The sequence below is a fragment of the Dipodomys spectabilis genome, unplaced genomic scaffold (assembly GCF_019054845.1).
Source record: "Dipodomys spectabilis isolate Male_0828 unplaced genomic scaffold, ASM1905484v1 ptg000157l, whole genome shotgun sequence".
Classification (NCBI taxonomy): Eukaryota; Metazoa; Chordata; class Mammalia; order Rodentia; family Heteromyidae; genus Dipodomys; species Dipodomys spectabilis.
Genome location: NW_024870834.1, coordinates 22658382 through 22674300, shown reverse-complemented (window position 1 = coordinate 22674300; position 15919 = coordinate 22658382). Strand labels below are relative to the sequence as shown.

The following is a 15919-nucleotide window of genomic DNA, read 5'->3' as shown; positions in this document are numbered from 1 at the left end:
CCTCCTCCTCCTCCTCGCGCTCCTCCGCCCCGCCGCTCACCGCCGCCGCCTCCTCCTCCTCGGTCTCCTCCTCCTCTTCCTCCTCCTCCGGCTGCTGCAGCTCTAGCGACCGCCGCGGCGCCGGCCCGCTGTCCCGGCGCTCGGGCGGGGGCTAGGCGAGGGGCGGCGGCGGCGGCGGCTCCGGGCGACGAGGCCGCGCTGGGGCCGGGCCGGGGGCGGCGGCGGGGGCGGCGGCGGCGGCGGCGGCGGCGCCGGGCGGGGATGGGGTCGCAGACGCTGCAGATCCTCCGGCAGGGGGTGTGGGCCGCGCTCAGCGGCGGCTGGTACTACGACCCGCACCAGGCCACCTTCGTGAACGCGCTGCACCTCTACCTGTGGCTCTTCCTGCTCGGCCTGCCCTTCACCCTCTACATGGTGAGTGTGTGAGGCGCCCGCCCTGGCCCCCCGCCCCCGGCGCGCACCCTGGGCCCCCCTTCGCTCCGGCCACCGCTTCCCCTCCTGCGGCCGCGGCCCGCGCCTCCCTGGGCGCTCCCTTCGCTTGCCCGGGGTAACTGCTTTTCCCCAGGCCCCTGCGGCTCGGGGCAGCCTCTCTGTGCTCGTGGGATTTGCGCTCTGTGTGTGTGTGTGTGTGTGTGTGTGTGTGTGCGTGTGCGCGCGCGCGGGGTGGGGGGGTGGAGCGGGCGGATAGGGGGTTCAGCCCGGGCCCGGGGTGGAGCGGAGCCGGTCCGATCGTCCCGGGCTCCGCTGGCAGCGTCGGCGCTCCGCTCTCCGGGCGCCCTCGGGCACTGCCTTCCCCGGGGCGCGCCTCGCCTCGTCCCCGGGCGCGCGGAGCCCGGAGTTGGAGAGGTGGGGTGCGCTCCCGCGCGCCCTGCCCTGCCCTCCCCGTGACACCGTGGGTCGTCCTGGCTCGTAGCTGGGGCTTGGGAACGCGGCTCGTCACCGTCACGCTTTGGGGGGTGGGGTGGGGGGGGGATCATTGTTTTGCTCTCCAGCGGTTCTTTGCTGGCTGCCGAGCTCCGTGGGCAGCGGCTTCGGGGTTTCCACGCCTGACCCGGGGGGAGGGGGGCGGGGAAGGGAGCGAGAGCGAGACGGAGAAATCTGGCTGGCATTTCACGGATTTGTTTGGGTTGGTTCAAGGCCTTAGACTGATAGGCTAAAAGGAAAAGTCCTGCCTGTTGCTGGCAGCCTCTCGGAATGATCTGTGTGTATAAGGGCTGTTTTCATGGAAAGTGGAAACGCATCTAAATAATAATAAAAAAAGACCGGTGAGTTACGCAGTGCTGCCTTTGGGAAAACCAGGGTGGAGAGAAATGGCAGCTTTATGTACAGATTTTAAACTAGCCAGAAGGGAAGACAGAATAGTGACCTTTTATATTCAGAAACGTCTTTTGACTCTATCTTTGGAGCTAGAGCTTTGTGGGTTAGAAAAATCCCAGAATGTTAGAATCAGACATGGCAAAGATGAGGACACCCAGTTCTTCCCTCAGTGATACTCACTTGTGCTGACTGGCAGGGAGTATACCTGCTTGGGGGAAAAATGTGCTCAATTTCATATTCTTCAGTAGGTTCTAATTTTTCTTTGAAATTGCTTTGAAGGGACTTAAATCTTGATCTTAAAAAAAGCTATTTGAAAATTGCTGATGTTTATTTTATTAGAGGACTTGTTCAGCTTTTATAATTTCAATTAATTCTGGCGTAGTAAGTTCTATTCGTACCACTCTGCCTTCCAGGAAAATGACATCACTAATGAACAGGTTAATTACTTTGGTTGTAAGAATCCTCAGGCTGTCACAGAACTTTCAGAGCAGATTTCTCTTCTACAGAAGTTATAGATTGAAAACTGAAAATGGTCTTGAGATGTTAGGATTAGTTGCTGTGACCCAGTGCAAAGGTTTTGTGTTAGCACCTGTAACTAACTGTGATCATGCTGTAAGCTTCTTTCTGTAATGAATATTACTAATGGAAAATAAGAGAAAAGGGAAACAAGTATGTTTTATTTAGCTGTTCCACTTTGGGAATTTGTTCAGTTAAATAATTCTCAAATATTTGCGTATCTTCTATGTATAGGGCATTGGTTGGGTTCTAGGAAAATCAAAGTGTTTCTCTGATTTGTTTCAATTAATAGCATTGCCACTCTTCCCAAGTCTTTTAAAAGCTCCTCTTGAAGCTGGGCACTGGTGGCTCACTCTTTTAATCTTAGCTACTCAGGAGGCACAGGTCTGAGGATCAGGGTTCCAAACTAGCACAGGCATGAAAGTCCATCAGATTCTTATCTCCAGTTAATCACCAAGAAGTTGGAAGTGGAGCTGTGGCTCAAGTGGTAGAGGAATTCTATTGGTTTAAACCATCATTCTTTCTCTTTTGGATTTATGTAGCATTCTGACCAGGCTCATTACTTCTGTACTTTATTCTCCATGCAAAGAGCTGAGTGGTTCTTTCAGATCATGTCACTTTGCTGCTTTTAGAGCCTGCCTTTTCTTGGGCTTTGTCCATGGCTTTCTCTCAGGTTTCAACCATACATTTACCAGCTTAATAATAATCTCAGCAACATTCTGCCCCACGGCCTTTGCAGTTTTCCAGTGACCTCTGTCCAGATATCTGTGTAGTATGCTTTGCTTATTTTGGATTTTTGGTATCTGTGAGACTTTCCCTGATACGCTGTTGAAATAGCTCTAACCACACTTGATGGCCCTCTAACCCTTTTTATTTTATTTTTTTTGCCAGTTATAGGGCCTGAACTCTGGACCTGGTCACTGTCCCTCAGTTATTCAGCTCAAGACTAGTGCTCTACCACTTGAACCACAGCGCCACTTCTGGCTTTTTTTCTGCTTATGTGGTGCTGAGGAATTGAACCCAGGGCCTCATGCATGCAAGGCAAGCACTCTACCACTGAGCCACCTTCCCGGCCACCCCTCCCCCCCAACCCTTTTTAAATATAGTGCTTGTCACTGATGGCTACACACATACATATGTGATGTTTGTATTATCTCATGGAAGGTAAGTTCCAATGGAGTAGAGACTTCAGGACCTAGATCACTGCCAAGCACATATTAATTGGATGTTAAGTGAATGCTTAGAAATGAACAAAACACAGCTTCTGCCACCAACTTAAAAGTTTAGCCTGGGGATAATAAACAATTGCAAGCATTAGAACTGTTATAAAAAGGCCAATGACCCTGAGTTTGTAGTCAGGGTGGATCTAAGTCTTGGGGTCAGGGGAGGTATCTGTAAGAGAGGACTTGTAAGGAGAAGTCTTTGAGACTGGAAAAGTCTTAGGACTTTTTGCATAGGATTCAAAATGTTTTACCTCTTTCAATCAGGAGCTTTTGTGTATACTTTCAAAGGTGGAATTTATAGCTTCTGCAATTCTAGAACTTCTGAGTGAAAATTGAAAAGAAAAATATTCCTTCTTGACTCTTGTATTTCTCTTAAGTTCTTGCCCCCTTTTTATCTTGATGTAATTAAATATCTTGTATAAGACATCACTGAACTTTTGGGGGTGGGTGGGTAGTATTTTTGTTGTGTAGAAAGCAACTTGGAATTGGTGTTATCATGATTTTGGAATCTTGGCCTTGTACTAATTGTGGGTCCTTTTGGCTAGACACTTTACCTTCCTACCTTGATTTATTCAGCTGTGAGATATTTCATGAATATTTTGCAAGAAAATATTTATGAAATAGTAAAATTATCCCCCTTCAGAATGGCCTTCAGCAAATGTCATTTGAAAGAATTGCTAATAAAATGTTTCACTATAATGCTCTACTCTGGGAGATTAGATTGCTTTGTATTTATTGAGTCAAGCCATTATCATAACAGTATTCAACATACTGTTTTCTCCTATAAAGAGAGCTATCTATAGATGATGAAATAGGATTTAAAATCTGTGTACATAAGTGGAGGCGGAGGAGTAGCTCCATGGTAGGTAGAGTGCTTATGTAGCATGCACAAGGCCCTGAGTTCAGTTCTCAACACCTACCAAACAACAAACAAAACAATTTATCTAAGATAGACTCAAATTCGAGTTGACATTAGAATCACTTGATGATGTTAACTATGTGTACATTCTGAGTCAAATCTGGAGCATATCTGATTGGCTTGTATATTATAAACTCTCTAGGTATATTTAAAGAACTTGATGTATCTGCCCCTAATTTTTAGCCAGTGATTTAATTTTCAGATGAGACTCAACATATCTATCTCTTGGCTTTCTTATAGGCATCTCAGAGGTGTTATGCCTGAAGCCATTGTGAATGCCCCACTAACCCCAAAACAAAACAGTTAATGTCACTTATTGCTGTCATCATAATGTCACCCTCATGTTTCTACTTGCTCATACTATCTCCTTATCCTACCTTATGAGCATTTCTTTCTGTTCTTACTGTAGGAAAGCTCAGCTCATCTTTTCACTTCCTACTCCAGGCCACTTTTCTATTGTTTGCATTAGTGTCTTAGTCTCTTTACAGGCCTTTAATTTTTCCTGCCCATTTACAACTCTTCTTCTGCAAGTAGAAGACGTTACATTAGTTTGTCACGCTCCCTTTTCATTTGGCAGTTGGAAAGTTGAGAGTTTCTGTTTCTTCTAGCTTTTGAACATCCAGTTTTAACCAAGTAGTTTGTTTTCTAAAGTATCTAAGTTGACAGCGTTAAAATTTCCAGCACTTTATTAAAGAGAAATTTTAGACCATTAGAAAAAGTTGAACATATTATTGTTGCCTGCACCTATATTCTATAGGTTTTTGTAGTCCATGTCCTAGTCTATCTATATATGTCCACATGGTTAGGTGATGCATGTAAAGAAAGTTACAGACATAGTGCAGATCATCCCTAAATAAATCAATAGCTCATTGGCTAGAGTTCTTTTTTTTTTTGGTCAGTCGTGGGGCTTGAACTCTGGGCCTGAGCACTGTCCCTGTGCTCTTCAGAATAAGGTGAGCACTCTAACGCTTGAGCCACAGCGCCACTTCGGTTTTCAAGTGGTTTAGTGGAGGTACGAGTCTCACGGACTTTTCTGCCCGGGCTGGCTTTGCACCGCAATCCTCAGATCTCAGCCTCCTAAGTAGCTAGGATTACAGGTGTGAGCCACCGGCGCCCGGCTGGCTAGAGTTCTAAAGGTATAAATCATAAGGGAATCATGTAGTGCGAACTCAATATATTGTGGAACATCAGTCTCACTATAGTTTCTTTTGCCCTGGGTAATCGTATCTTGTTCTCAAGACTTAGGCTGCATAAAGAACCATACTAAGCCTGGTGTCGGTGGCTCACACTTGTAATCCTAGCTACTCAGGAGGCTGAGCTCTGAGGATCACGGTTCAAAGCCAGCCCAGGCAGGAAAGTCCATGTGAGACTCTTATCTCCAATAAACCACTAGAAAACTGGAAGTGGTGCTGTGGCTCAATGCAGTAGAGTGCTCTCCTTGAGCTGAAGAGCGCAGAAACAGTGCCCAAGCCCAGAGTTCAAGCCCCATAACCGACAAAAAAAAAAAAAAAAGAACCATACTATAAGTTTTATTTGTTCAGTATTTAGATTTTTTTCCCCCCAGTACTGGGGCTTAAAGTCAGGGCCTGAGCACTGTCCCTGAGCTCCCTTTAGCACTCTACCACTTGAGTCACAGCGCAACTTCTGGCTTTCTGTTTATGTGGTGCTGAGGAGTCGAACCTAGGGGTTCATGCATGGTAGGCAAGCACTCTACTGCTAAGCCACATTCCCAACCCCTGTTCAGTATTTAGATTTTATTCTGTTTTGTCAGGAGTTTTTCTCAGAGAAGTTTTTTTTTTTTTAAGGTAGGATGTTACTATCAGACTCTTTTTCCTCCAGAGTGCTATCTTATCTCATTTTCCATCATAAATTACTTTATTCTAGAACTTATTATAAGTGGAATCATAAAGCATGTACTTTGTATCAACTTTTTCAACTCAGCCTGTGATTGGGATATTAAGATTTATCAGTGAGGGCTGGGAAGGTGGCTTAGTGGAAGAGCGCTTGCCTTGCATGCCTGAGGACCTGGGTTCAACTCCTCAGCACCACATAAGCAAAAAGAAAAAAGCCGGAAGTGGCGCTGTGGCTCAAGTGGTAGAGCGCTAGCCTTGAGCTGAAGAGCTGAGGGACAGCGCCCAGGCCCAGAGTTCAGGCCCCACGACCGGACCCAAAAAAAAAAAAAAGATTTATCAGTGGTATTCGTAGCTTGTTCCTCTTTATTCTCAAGTAGTATTCCTCAGTATGAATGTACTGCAGTCTGTCTGTTCTCTTTTAATCTTTTCTTTTTTGGTACTGGGGATTGAACCCATGATGTTGTACTTGCTAGGCAAGCACTTTGCCACTGAGCTACATCCCTTCTGTGAGGGCCTAAGCCTTTTCCAATTTTGGAAACACACACACACACACACACACACACACACACACACACACACACACACACTATATAAAGGTGTCTGTCTAACATAAAGGTAGGATTAAAAATTTTCTTTTTTGATACTTGGGATCCTTTCCAATGCTTCCCACGTGTTAGCACTCTACTACTGATCTATAACCTCAGCTCTATAGTAGATTTTATTGGAATTCAAAGGCATTGGAAACTATTGACCATCCCAAACCTTTCTCTTTTCCATCATGTTTTTGTTTTTTAATTTAATTTTATTGTAAAGGTGATATTACAGAGAAGTTACAGTTACATAAATAATGAGTACATTTCTTGTTGAACATTGTAACCCTCTCCTTTGTTTTTATTATGTTTTAATTTATAAGAAATTAGTGTAATTGTGTATTTCATTCTCTCAATCTTAGTAGTCTTTAATACTATTTTATTTGTGCATTCTTTAGATTTTTCTTTATTTTTCAATGAAGTGTAGTACATTTTTTCTTTTGCTGACCTATTCTAAATTATTTTTTTTGGGGGGGGTAAAATTTAAAAAACACAGAGTCTACCTATAGTTTCATCTGTTAGGGAGGTTATGGTCATCAGGGGATTGTCATCATGTTTGTAGAACACACTAAGTGCCGAAGCATACTTAATACCGAATATATTTGAGCCCATAAATTTATATATTTCTATGCATACAAAAGTGGGCTTTTAGATTTGTAGTGTTTTGAAGCCTCCTGTTTTTACTTGATTTTGTATGTTTGGAATGTGGGAAGAAGTGGCCTTTTTAATATCTCTGTATTATACTGTAGTACGATGTATATTATAACCTTTTACAGTATATCAAAGCATTTTCCTGATAGCTAGCTATTTAGAAAACAAAAGTGAATATTCTTATGGTTAAATCCTTGTTCTGAGTGTTTTTGTATAAATTCCTAGAAGGAGATAAGGATGTATGCTGATGGAAGAGCAGATAAAAGTCTGGTCTGTCATAATCCTGATTTCTGTTTTCTGTTGAAAGGGAGGGAAGGAGAGGAATAGTGGAGGATATTCAAGCTTTGAAAAATATCCTAGATGTGGAATGTATTCCTTACTTTTGGGATGAATGAAAAAGTGAATTGACTACTGAGGGATGGTAAGGGTTGCTGAGCTTTCATGAAGGTACCTTTGAGATTAGGGAACTTGAAGAGGATTGTGTATGAGAAAAAAAAATTGGGATAAAATTTACTTGGAACTTAACAGCATAAAGATAGTATCTTCTAGAAAGAATTTAAAAGAGCCTCAGAAAGAACTCCAAGGCCCAATAGTACTTTAAAAATCAGCAAAGGAGACAACACTGATAGAACAATGAAGAGAGGAACTATAATCAGGACAATGAAGAGAGGAACTATAGTCAGGGAAAGAATATTTTGAAAAGAGAATAGTCAAAAATGCCAAATTGTCCTCCAGAAGGTAGTGCTAATTTATTTATTTATTTATTTATTTATTTATTTTTTTTTGGAGTCACAAGTATTTATTTGCATAGCATTAGGCTGTCTTTTCATTTGTCCCCTAAGTGTATATTTGTGACGGCCACCATAGAACTGCTTCCTGGATTGCTTTTATTTTTTTTTTTTTTTTTTTTTTTCTGGCTTTTTATTTTATTTTATTTTTTTTTATTGTAAAGCTACTATACAGAGGGTCACAGTTACATGAGTGAGGTTATGAGTACACTTCCTCTTGAACATTGTTACCCCCTCCATTGTTTTCCCCCTACCATCCCCTCCCTCCCTCCCTTCCCCGAGGTTCTTTTTTTTTTTTTTTTTTTTGATTGTGATTAAATGATTACATAATTTCAAAGTCACAAGTTCATTCTAACTTCCCTGGAGCAAATTGTCTACCACAGTCTGTAATATATAACAGTGTTCACATGTTATATACCATATTTGTGATCAGCAGCATGAGGATATTTAGTAGTGGTTCAACCAGATGAGCGGGAGTTCTTTGTTTCTTAAGTCCTGTTAGTTTTGTCGTATCACTAACCTTTTGGATTTAGCATCCACTTATGAGGGAGACCATGTACCGTTTGTCTCTTCGTTCTTGGCTTACCTCGCTCAACATGATTCCTTCTAGCTCCATCCATTTCCCTGCAAATGCCATTATTTTGTCATTTCTAATGGCTGCATAATATTCCATTGTGTATAGATACCACAATTTTTGGATCCATTCATCTGTGGTGGGGCACCTAGGTTGTTTCCATATCCTAGCTATTGCGAACAGTGCTGCAATAAACATGGAGGTGCACGTGTCCTTGTATATTGGTTCCTGTTGTTCAGGGTAGATGCCTAGAAGTGGTATGACTGGGTCGTAAGGGAGGTCAATCTTTAGCTTTCTAAGGACCCTCCAGACTGCTTTCCAAAGTGGTTGTATAAGTGTACATTCCCACCAGCAGTGTAATAGGGTTCCTCTTTCTCCACATCCCCTCCAGCATTTGTCGTTGGCTGATTTGTGGATGTGGGACATTCTGACTGGGGTAAGGTGGTATCTCAGGGTTGTCTTTATTTGCATTTCCTTCACCACCAGGGATGATGAACATTTCCTCATGTGTTTCTTTGCCATTTTTATTTCTTCATTTGAGAAGTCCCTCTTTAGTTCCCTTGCCCATTTAGTAATTGGTTTGTTAGGTTTGGGAGGGATTAGTTTCTTGAGTTCCCTGTATATACAGGATGTTAACCCCTTGTCTGATATATTGCTGGTAAATATTTTTTCCCAATTAGTTGGTTGTCTTTCTAGCTTAGTTGCGATAGATTTAGCTGTGCAGAAGCTTTTTATTTTAAGGTAGTCCCATTTGTCGAGTCTCTCTCCAACTTGTTGTGACCCTGGGACTCTGTTCAGGAAGTTCCTTCCTGTGCCTATTAGTTCAAGTGTCTCTCCTACTCTGTCCTGCAGTAGTTTCAGAGATTCAGGTTTAATGTTAAGGTCTTTAATCCATTTTGAGTTGATGTTGGTGCATGGTGATAGGCTGGGGTCCACTTTTAGTTTTCTGCATGTGGCTGCCCAGTTTTCCCAGCACCAGCGGTTGAAGAGGCTGTGTTTCTTCCATTGTATGTCTTTGGCTCCTTTGTCGAATATCAGCTGGCTGTAGGCCTGTGGATTTATATCTGGATCTTCTATTCTGTTCCATTGGTCTTCGGGTCTGTTTTTGTGCCAGTACCATGCTGTCTTTGTGATTATAGCTCTGTAGTAGAGTTTGAAGTTCGGCATGGATAGCCCTCCCATATTGTCTTTATCCCCTAGAATTGTTTTGGCTATTCTAGGTCTTTTGTTGTTCCATATAAATTTTTGGACTGTTTTCTGTATTTCAGTGATGTACGTCATTGGGATTTTAATAGGAATTGCATTGAATTTGTATATTAATTTTGGAAGTATCACCATCTTTACTATATTAAGTCGGCCTATCCAGGAGCATGGGAGGTCTTTCCATTTCCTAGTGTCTTCTGCAATTTCTTTCTTTAACTTTTTATAGTTCTCATTAAATAGTTCTTTTACATCTTTGGTTAGGTTAATTCCTAAATATTTTATTTTTTGGGAGGTTATTGTGAATGGGGTTGCTCCCTTTATTTCCCTCTCTTCCTGTGCGTTATCAGTGTATAGGAAGGCAACTGATTTTTGTGGGTTTATTTTGTATCCTGCTATTTTGCCGAAGTGACTTATGATTTCTAAAAGTTTGGGGATGGAGTTTTTGGGATCGTGGAGGTATAGTATCATGTCGTCTGCAAAAAGGGATAGTTTCACTTCTTCTTTCCCTATGCGGATCCCTTTAATGTCTTTTTCTTGCCTTATTGCCCTGGCTAAGGGTTCTAGGACTATGTTGAAGAGGAGTGGAGACAGTGGACATCCTTGCCTTGTTCCTGTTTTTAGGAGGATTGGTTGTAGCTTTTCCCCATTAAGTATAATATTGGCTATTGGTCTGTCATAAATGGCTTTTATTGTTTTTAGAAATGTTCCTTCTATTCCTATTTTCTCCAGAGCTTTTAGCATGAATGAATGTTGAATTTTATCAAAGGCCTTTTCTGCATCTGTGGCGATAATCATGTGATTCTTGACCTTGGCTCTGTTGATATGCTGGATTACATTTATTGACTTACGTATGTTAAACCATCCCTGTGTCTCTGGGATGAAGCCTACCTGATCATAGTGTATTATTTTTTTTATGTGTTTCTGGATTCTGTTAGCTAGAATCTTGTTAAGGATCTTTGCATCTGTGTTCATCAAGGAGATTGGCCTGTAATTCTCCTTTTTGGTTGGGTCTTTGCCTGGTTTGGGGATGAGTGTGATATTGGCTTCGTAGAATGAGTTTGGGATAGCTCCCTCCTTCTCTGTTTCTCTGAAGAGCTTGAGGAGTATGGGTATTAGTTCTTCTTTAAAGGTCTTATAGAATTCTGCTGTGAATCCATCTGGTCCTGGGCTTTTTTTTGTTGGAAGACTTTTGATAGCTTCCTGTATCTCATTATAGGATATTGGCTTATTTAATTGGTTAACTTCTTCTTTGCTCAGTTTGGGTAACTTGTATTTCTCTAAAAATGCATCCATTTCCGCCAGATTTTCTTCCTTTAGAGAGTATAGCTTTTGAAAGTAGTCTGTTAGAATTGTTTGGATATCTTGGGTACGTGTTGTGATGTTTCCCGTGGCATCCCTAATCCTATTAATATGGGTTTCCTCTCTTCTTTTTTTAATTAATCTTGCCAACGGGCCATCAATTTTGTTTATTTTTTCAAAGAACCAGCTTTTTGTTTGGTTTATTTTGGTTATGGTTTTCTGATTTTCTAATTGGTTAATCTCTGCTCTCAATTTGGTTATCTGGCTTCGTCTAGTAGCTTTAGGTCCCATTTTTTCTTGTTTTTCTAGCTGTTTTAGTTGCAACATGAGATTATTTACTTGGTCTGTCTCCATTCTCTTGATGTGGGCACTGAGGGCAATAAATTTGCCCCTCAGGACTGCTTTTGCTGTATCCCACAAGTTTCTTTGTGAGGTGTTTTCATTTTCATTGAGTTCTAGGAAATGCTTTATTTCTTCTCTGATCTCTTCTGTTACCCAGGCCTTGTTAAGGAGTGTGCTGTTCAATTTCCATGTATTAGAGAAATTTCTGCGGTATGCTTTGTTATTGAGAGCTAGCTTGATTCCACTGTGGTCAGATAGGATACAGGGGATTATGTCGATCCCTTTGTATTTGCTTAAGTTCCTTGAATGAACTATGATATGGTCTATTTTGGAGAAAGTTCCATGAGCTGCTGAGAAGAATGTGTACTGTGTTGTTTTAGGGTGAAATACTCGGTAGATGTCAGTTAATTCCGCTTGAAGTATGGCCTCACTTAATTCGGTAGCTTCTTTGCCAATCCTCTGGTTGGTAGACCTGTCCTTTGGTGAGAGTGGCGTGTTAAAGTCTCCTAGTATTATCGTATTGGGATCTATTTTATTCTGTAAGTTTGAGAGCATTTGTTTAACATATCTGGGTGCACCGATATTTGGGGCATATAAGTTGATGATGGTTATATCCTCCTCTTGGATTGTTCCCTTTATTAATATGTAATGTCCGTCCTTGTCTTTCTGTACTGATTTTAATGAAAAGTTTATTTTGTCAGATATCAGGATAGCTACACCTGCTTTCTTATTGGGGGAATTTGATTGGTAGATCCTTTTCCACCCCTTCACTCTGAGTTTGTTTGTATGTTTGGCTGAGAGGTGGGTCTCCTGAAGGCAACAGATGGATGGGTCTTGTTTTCTGATCCAGTCCTCAGTTCGTTTTCTTTTAATTGGCGAATTCAGCCCATTTATATTAAGAGAAAGTATAGAGAGATGCATTGTTGTCCCTGCCATTCCGTTTTCCTAAGTTTTTCTTCTTTCCTTTCCTCCTGTGCTTGCTCAGTTAGACTTTGAGTAATGCCTGTTTGGGGCAGGTCCCAGTTCCTGGTTGCTTTCTTCAGGTTGTGTCCCCCCTCTTAGAATTCTTTGTAATGCTGGCTTAATGTTTATGTATTCATTTAGTTTTTCTTTGCTATTAAAAGTTTTCAGTTCTCCATCGAATGTGAATGCTAGCTTTGCCGGGTATATCAGTCTGGGTTGGCAGTTATTGGCTCTCAGGGCTCGTATGGTGCTTTCCCAGGCTTTTCTTGCATTCATTGTTTGTGTGGAGAGATCTGCAGTGATTCTAATTTTTTTCCCGTTGTAGTATAGCTCCTTCTTCATTTTTGCTGCATGCAGGATTGTTTCCTTATTATTCAGATCCATCATTGTTACTATTATGTGCCTAGAAGTGTTTCTCCTGGGATCTTGCTTGTTGGGTGTTCGATAAGCTTTTGTGATGTAGTTAAGATGGTCGTTTTTGAGGTGGGGAAAATTTTCATTGACTATCTTGTTAAATAGGTGTTGCATTCCCTTGCTCTGGAATTCCTCACCTTCGTCCACTCCGATTATGCGAAGGTTAAATTTTTTAGCATTATCTGCTTGCTCTTGAATTTCCCTTTGGTTTAATTTGAGTGATTTTTCCATATCTGTCACTTTTTGGTCCAGTTGGTGTATTCTGTCTTCTGTATCTGACACTCTACCTTCCATTTCATTCACTCTGTTGACCGTGGCTTCTATTGTGGTTTGCATGATGGAAATGGATCCCTTTATGGATTCAATGTTGGTTCTCAGAGTACTGATCTCACCTCTCAATGAGGTGATATCAGTATGCATTACCTCTAATTTGGCGTTTATCTCACTTCTTACTGAGGTTTGTGCAGCTTCTATTTTTGCATCCAATTTTTGTTTGATATCCTGTATATCTTTTGATAGTTCATCCTTGTGCTCTTTCAATTTCTGATCCATTTCTCGCTTTATTTCTTGAGTCATTGCCTCCAGCAACCCTTGGATGTAGTTTTTGTCTTCCATTCCTGCTTTGCTCCCACTGGGGCTCTCCCCTGCGTGGCTGCTGGCTTTTGAGGTGAGCTTGCTGTCCTGGGTAGTGGTAAACCTTGTGATTTTTCTCTGTGATTTTCGCATGGGGGTTCAGGAGACTGCTCTTCAATCTTGTTTTGGTGTGTCTGTCTTTGCTTGGTTGCTGATTCTCTATTGGTAGAGAGAGTCTGTGTCTGATCTGGATTCTGTTGGGAGCCTATTTCCAGCTGCTATTCACTTAGGATTCTCAGCTCTCTGCTGTAGCAATTCCCGCCTTTGGAAGGGTTGAGCAGCCTAGACTGCTTGTGTTTGCTCCTGCGGGTGCTCTTGGGAAGATCAGATGCTCTGGATGCACTCTCCCAAATACTGGAGTCTGCTATGGGCTCCTGATGTGTTTTTGTTTGTTTTGGGCTGGTTGTGGGCTTGAACTCTAGGTTTGGGTGCTGTCCCTCAGCTCTTCAGCTCAGGGCTGGCACCCTACCATTTGAGCCACAGCCCCACTTCTGACCCTTTTTGCTTTGTTCAGGCGCCGGTCCCCTGGCCTGGTTCCGGCCCCAGCCTGGAGCGCGCTCGTTAGGCCTGTGCTAATGTGTATACCACCTTGGTTATGCAGCCTGGAGGACACAGTTCAAATTTCTTCTACTGTTGGTAGTCTTGACCCAGGGGCACTGTTCCTGGCTTGAGCATTTAAGCTCCCTTCCCGGGGCGCTCTTGCTCTGGCCTGGCCAGCAGAGTGTGCTCCACCGGCTGGTGGGGCTCTCGAACAGTTCCCAGTTTTAGTGGGTCCTGTGGTCCGGGTGTTGGGGTAGGGAGTCTAGGTCAGGGTCTGGGGATTCCCTCCAGCTCTGGTCTCCCTTGATGGATTCCCTGTCCCCTGATGGGTACTCACCCTGTAGGTCGTCAGTTGTTGTTGCAGTCCGTCAGTTGTTGTTGCAGTCCGAGTTCAGTTGGGGTGGTTGCGGGCTGGGTTGGGCGGCCCCCCGCCGGGTCGTTGCGATCGGGACAGGTCCCTTTGTGGCGCTGCTGGTGCCGGGCGGCTTTGGCGGGGATGGAGCCTCTCCGCTCCGGTGGAGAGTGATGGGTGGGGTGGGATCCTCCTGGAGACTCCCGGCTGGTAGGTTTCTCTGTTCCTGGCGATCTGCTGTTCTGCAATCCGGTATCTGGTGATCTGCAAGCAGCCCCCTGTGTCTCTGTGGCTCCGGCAGCCCCTGCCGGGCCGGCTGGCCGGCGGCTTGGCGCACTGCCGCGCGGCCAGTAAAGGTTGGGGGAGGGGTCTTCGCTCTTCTCTGTTCTGAAATTCTTCTTTTCCTCTCTTTCTTTTTTTGTTATTTTCCACCTCTGGTTTTTCTCTGAGTGTTCGTCTTTTTGTTGTTGTCGGTCTCTTGGGGAGATTAAAGGTTGGAACTCGAACTCTCTTTTTGGTTGGAGAGAGCTGTGGCGTTTCCCTACTGCCCCGTCGCCATCTTGAGAACTCTCCGGTAGTGCTAATTTAAATTGCCATCATCTATATTGATAGTGCCCCCATTCAACACCTCCAAATGGCATTATAGTTGGTACATTTCTCTCTCTTTTTTTTTTTTTTTTGTTGGTCATGGGGCTTGAACTCTGGGCCTGAGCGCTGTCCCTCAGCTCTTCAGCTCAAGTGGAGCGCTTTACCACTTGAGCTACAGCAACACTTCCCGTTTTCTGGTAGTTTATTGGAGATAGGAGTCTCACAGTCTTTCCTATCAGGTCTGGCTTTGATCCAAGATCCTCAGATCTCAGCCTCCTGAGTAGCTAGGATTATAGGTGTGAGCCACCAGCTCCCGGCAGTTGTACATTTCTTATTCACTGGAATGTTGAATGAAAGTATTTCAGTAACATTCTCTTTGGTAATACTTTTTTCTAAAATACCTTCTAACTCAAACTTTTCTTAGTCCAAATTAAGTGTTTACTGCACTAACATGTTTTACTCAACAACTTCCATCTAATTTTTACTAGTCTTTATAACTCAGATAATTGGAGAAGAGATAGATTGGTTCTTTCTCATATTTCGTCTGAGTTAAATTGTGGCTTTGTGTATCTGAATATGGCTAGAAAAGGTGAGAACTATTTGGTCAGTATGCTAGGATATCTAGATAGTAACACTAAAATAGTGTAGATTAACAGTGTGGGAAAGTGAGAATACTATAAATATTCCCTAGATCCTTTATTTAAAAAAATTTTTTTTTTGCATACAGGTGAACTTTACCCAATCACAGTGAAGTGAGAAGCAACAGATTCTGAGTCTTACGGTTCCTTTCCTTGTCTTCCAAAAGAACTGATTGGCTATCTTCTTTGGCAGAAATGTAAAACACTTCAGAGTTTTTATCCTTGCAGTCTGAGTAGCTTCATCTTTTAACTTGCATCTGTGGTGCTAGTTTCTTTGTTTATAAGAAAGAAAAGAAGGCCTAGGGGAAAGCAAGCGATTTCTTCTTAAGGTTTTTTAGGGGGGCGGGGAGAGAAGGCCCATTCTATAAGTTTTGTGTAAACCTTGTAGAACCTGAACTGGAAACATCCTGGAAGATTATCACAAATTTGAGAAGCTTGAATCACATAGCTGCCTGTTTTCTAGCCTCCTCACTTCTTGAGTGTTGTCTAGACATTAATCAAACAGGTTTCAACCAC

The 15919-nt window shown here is 42.9% G+C and overlaps 1 protein-coding gene across 6 annotated transcripts in view; it reads left to right on the top strand.

Annotated features, from left to right (window-relative positions):
- Positions 1-238: 238 nt before the first annotated feature.
- Positions 239-15919, top strand: part of Pcnx1 (pecanex 1) — a 167411-nt gene continuing 151730 nt past the window's right edge. For all 6 annotated transcript variants that reach the window (XM_042692870.1, XM_042692872.1, XM_042692871.1 and 3 more), the window contains exon 1: positions 239-414. In XM_042692870.1, the coding sequence (XP_042548804.1) occupies positions 262-414 (153 nt within the window). In that variant the 5' untranslated portion in view covers positions 239-261. The remainder of the gene's footprint in view (positions 415-15919) is intronic.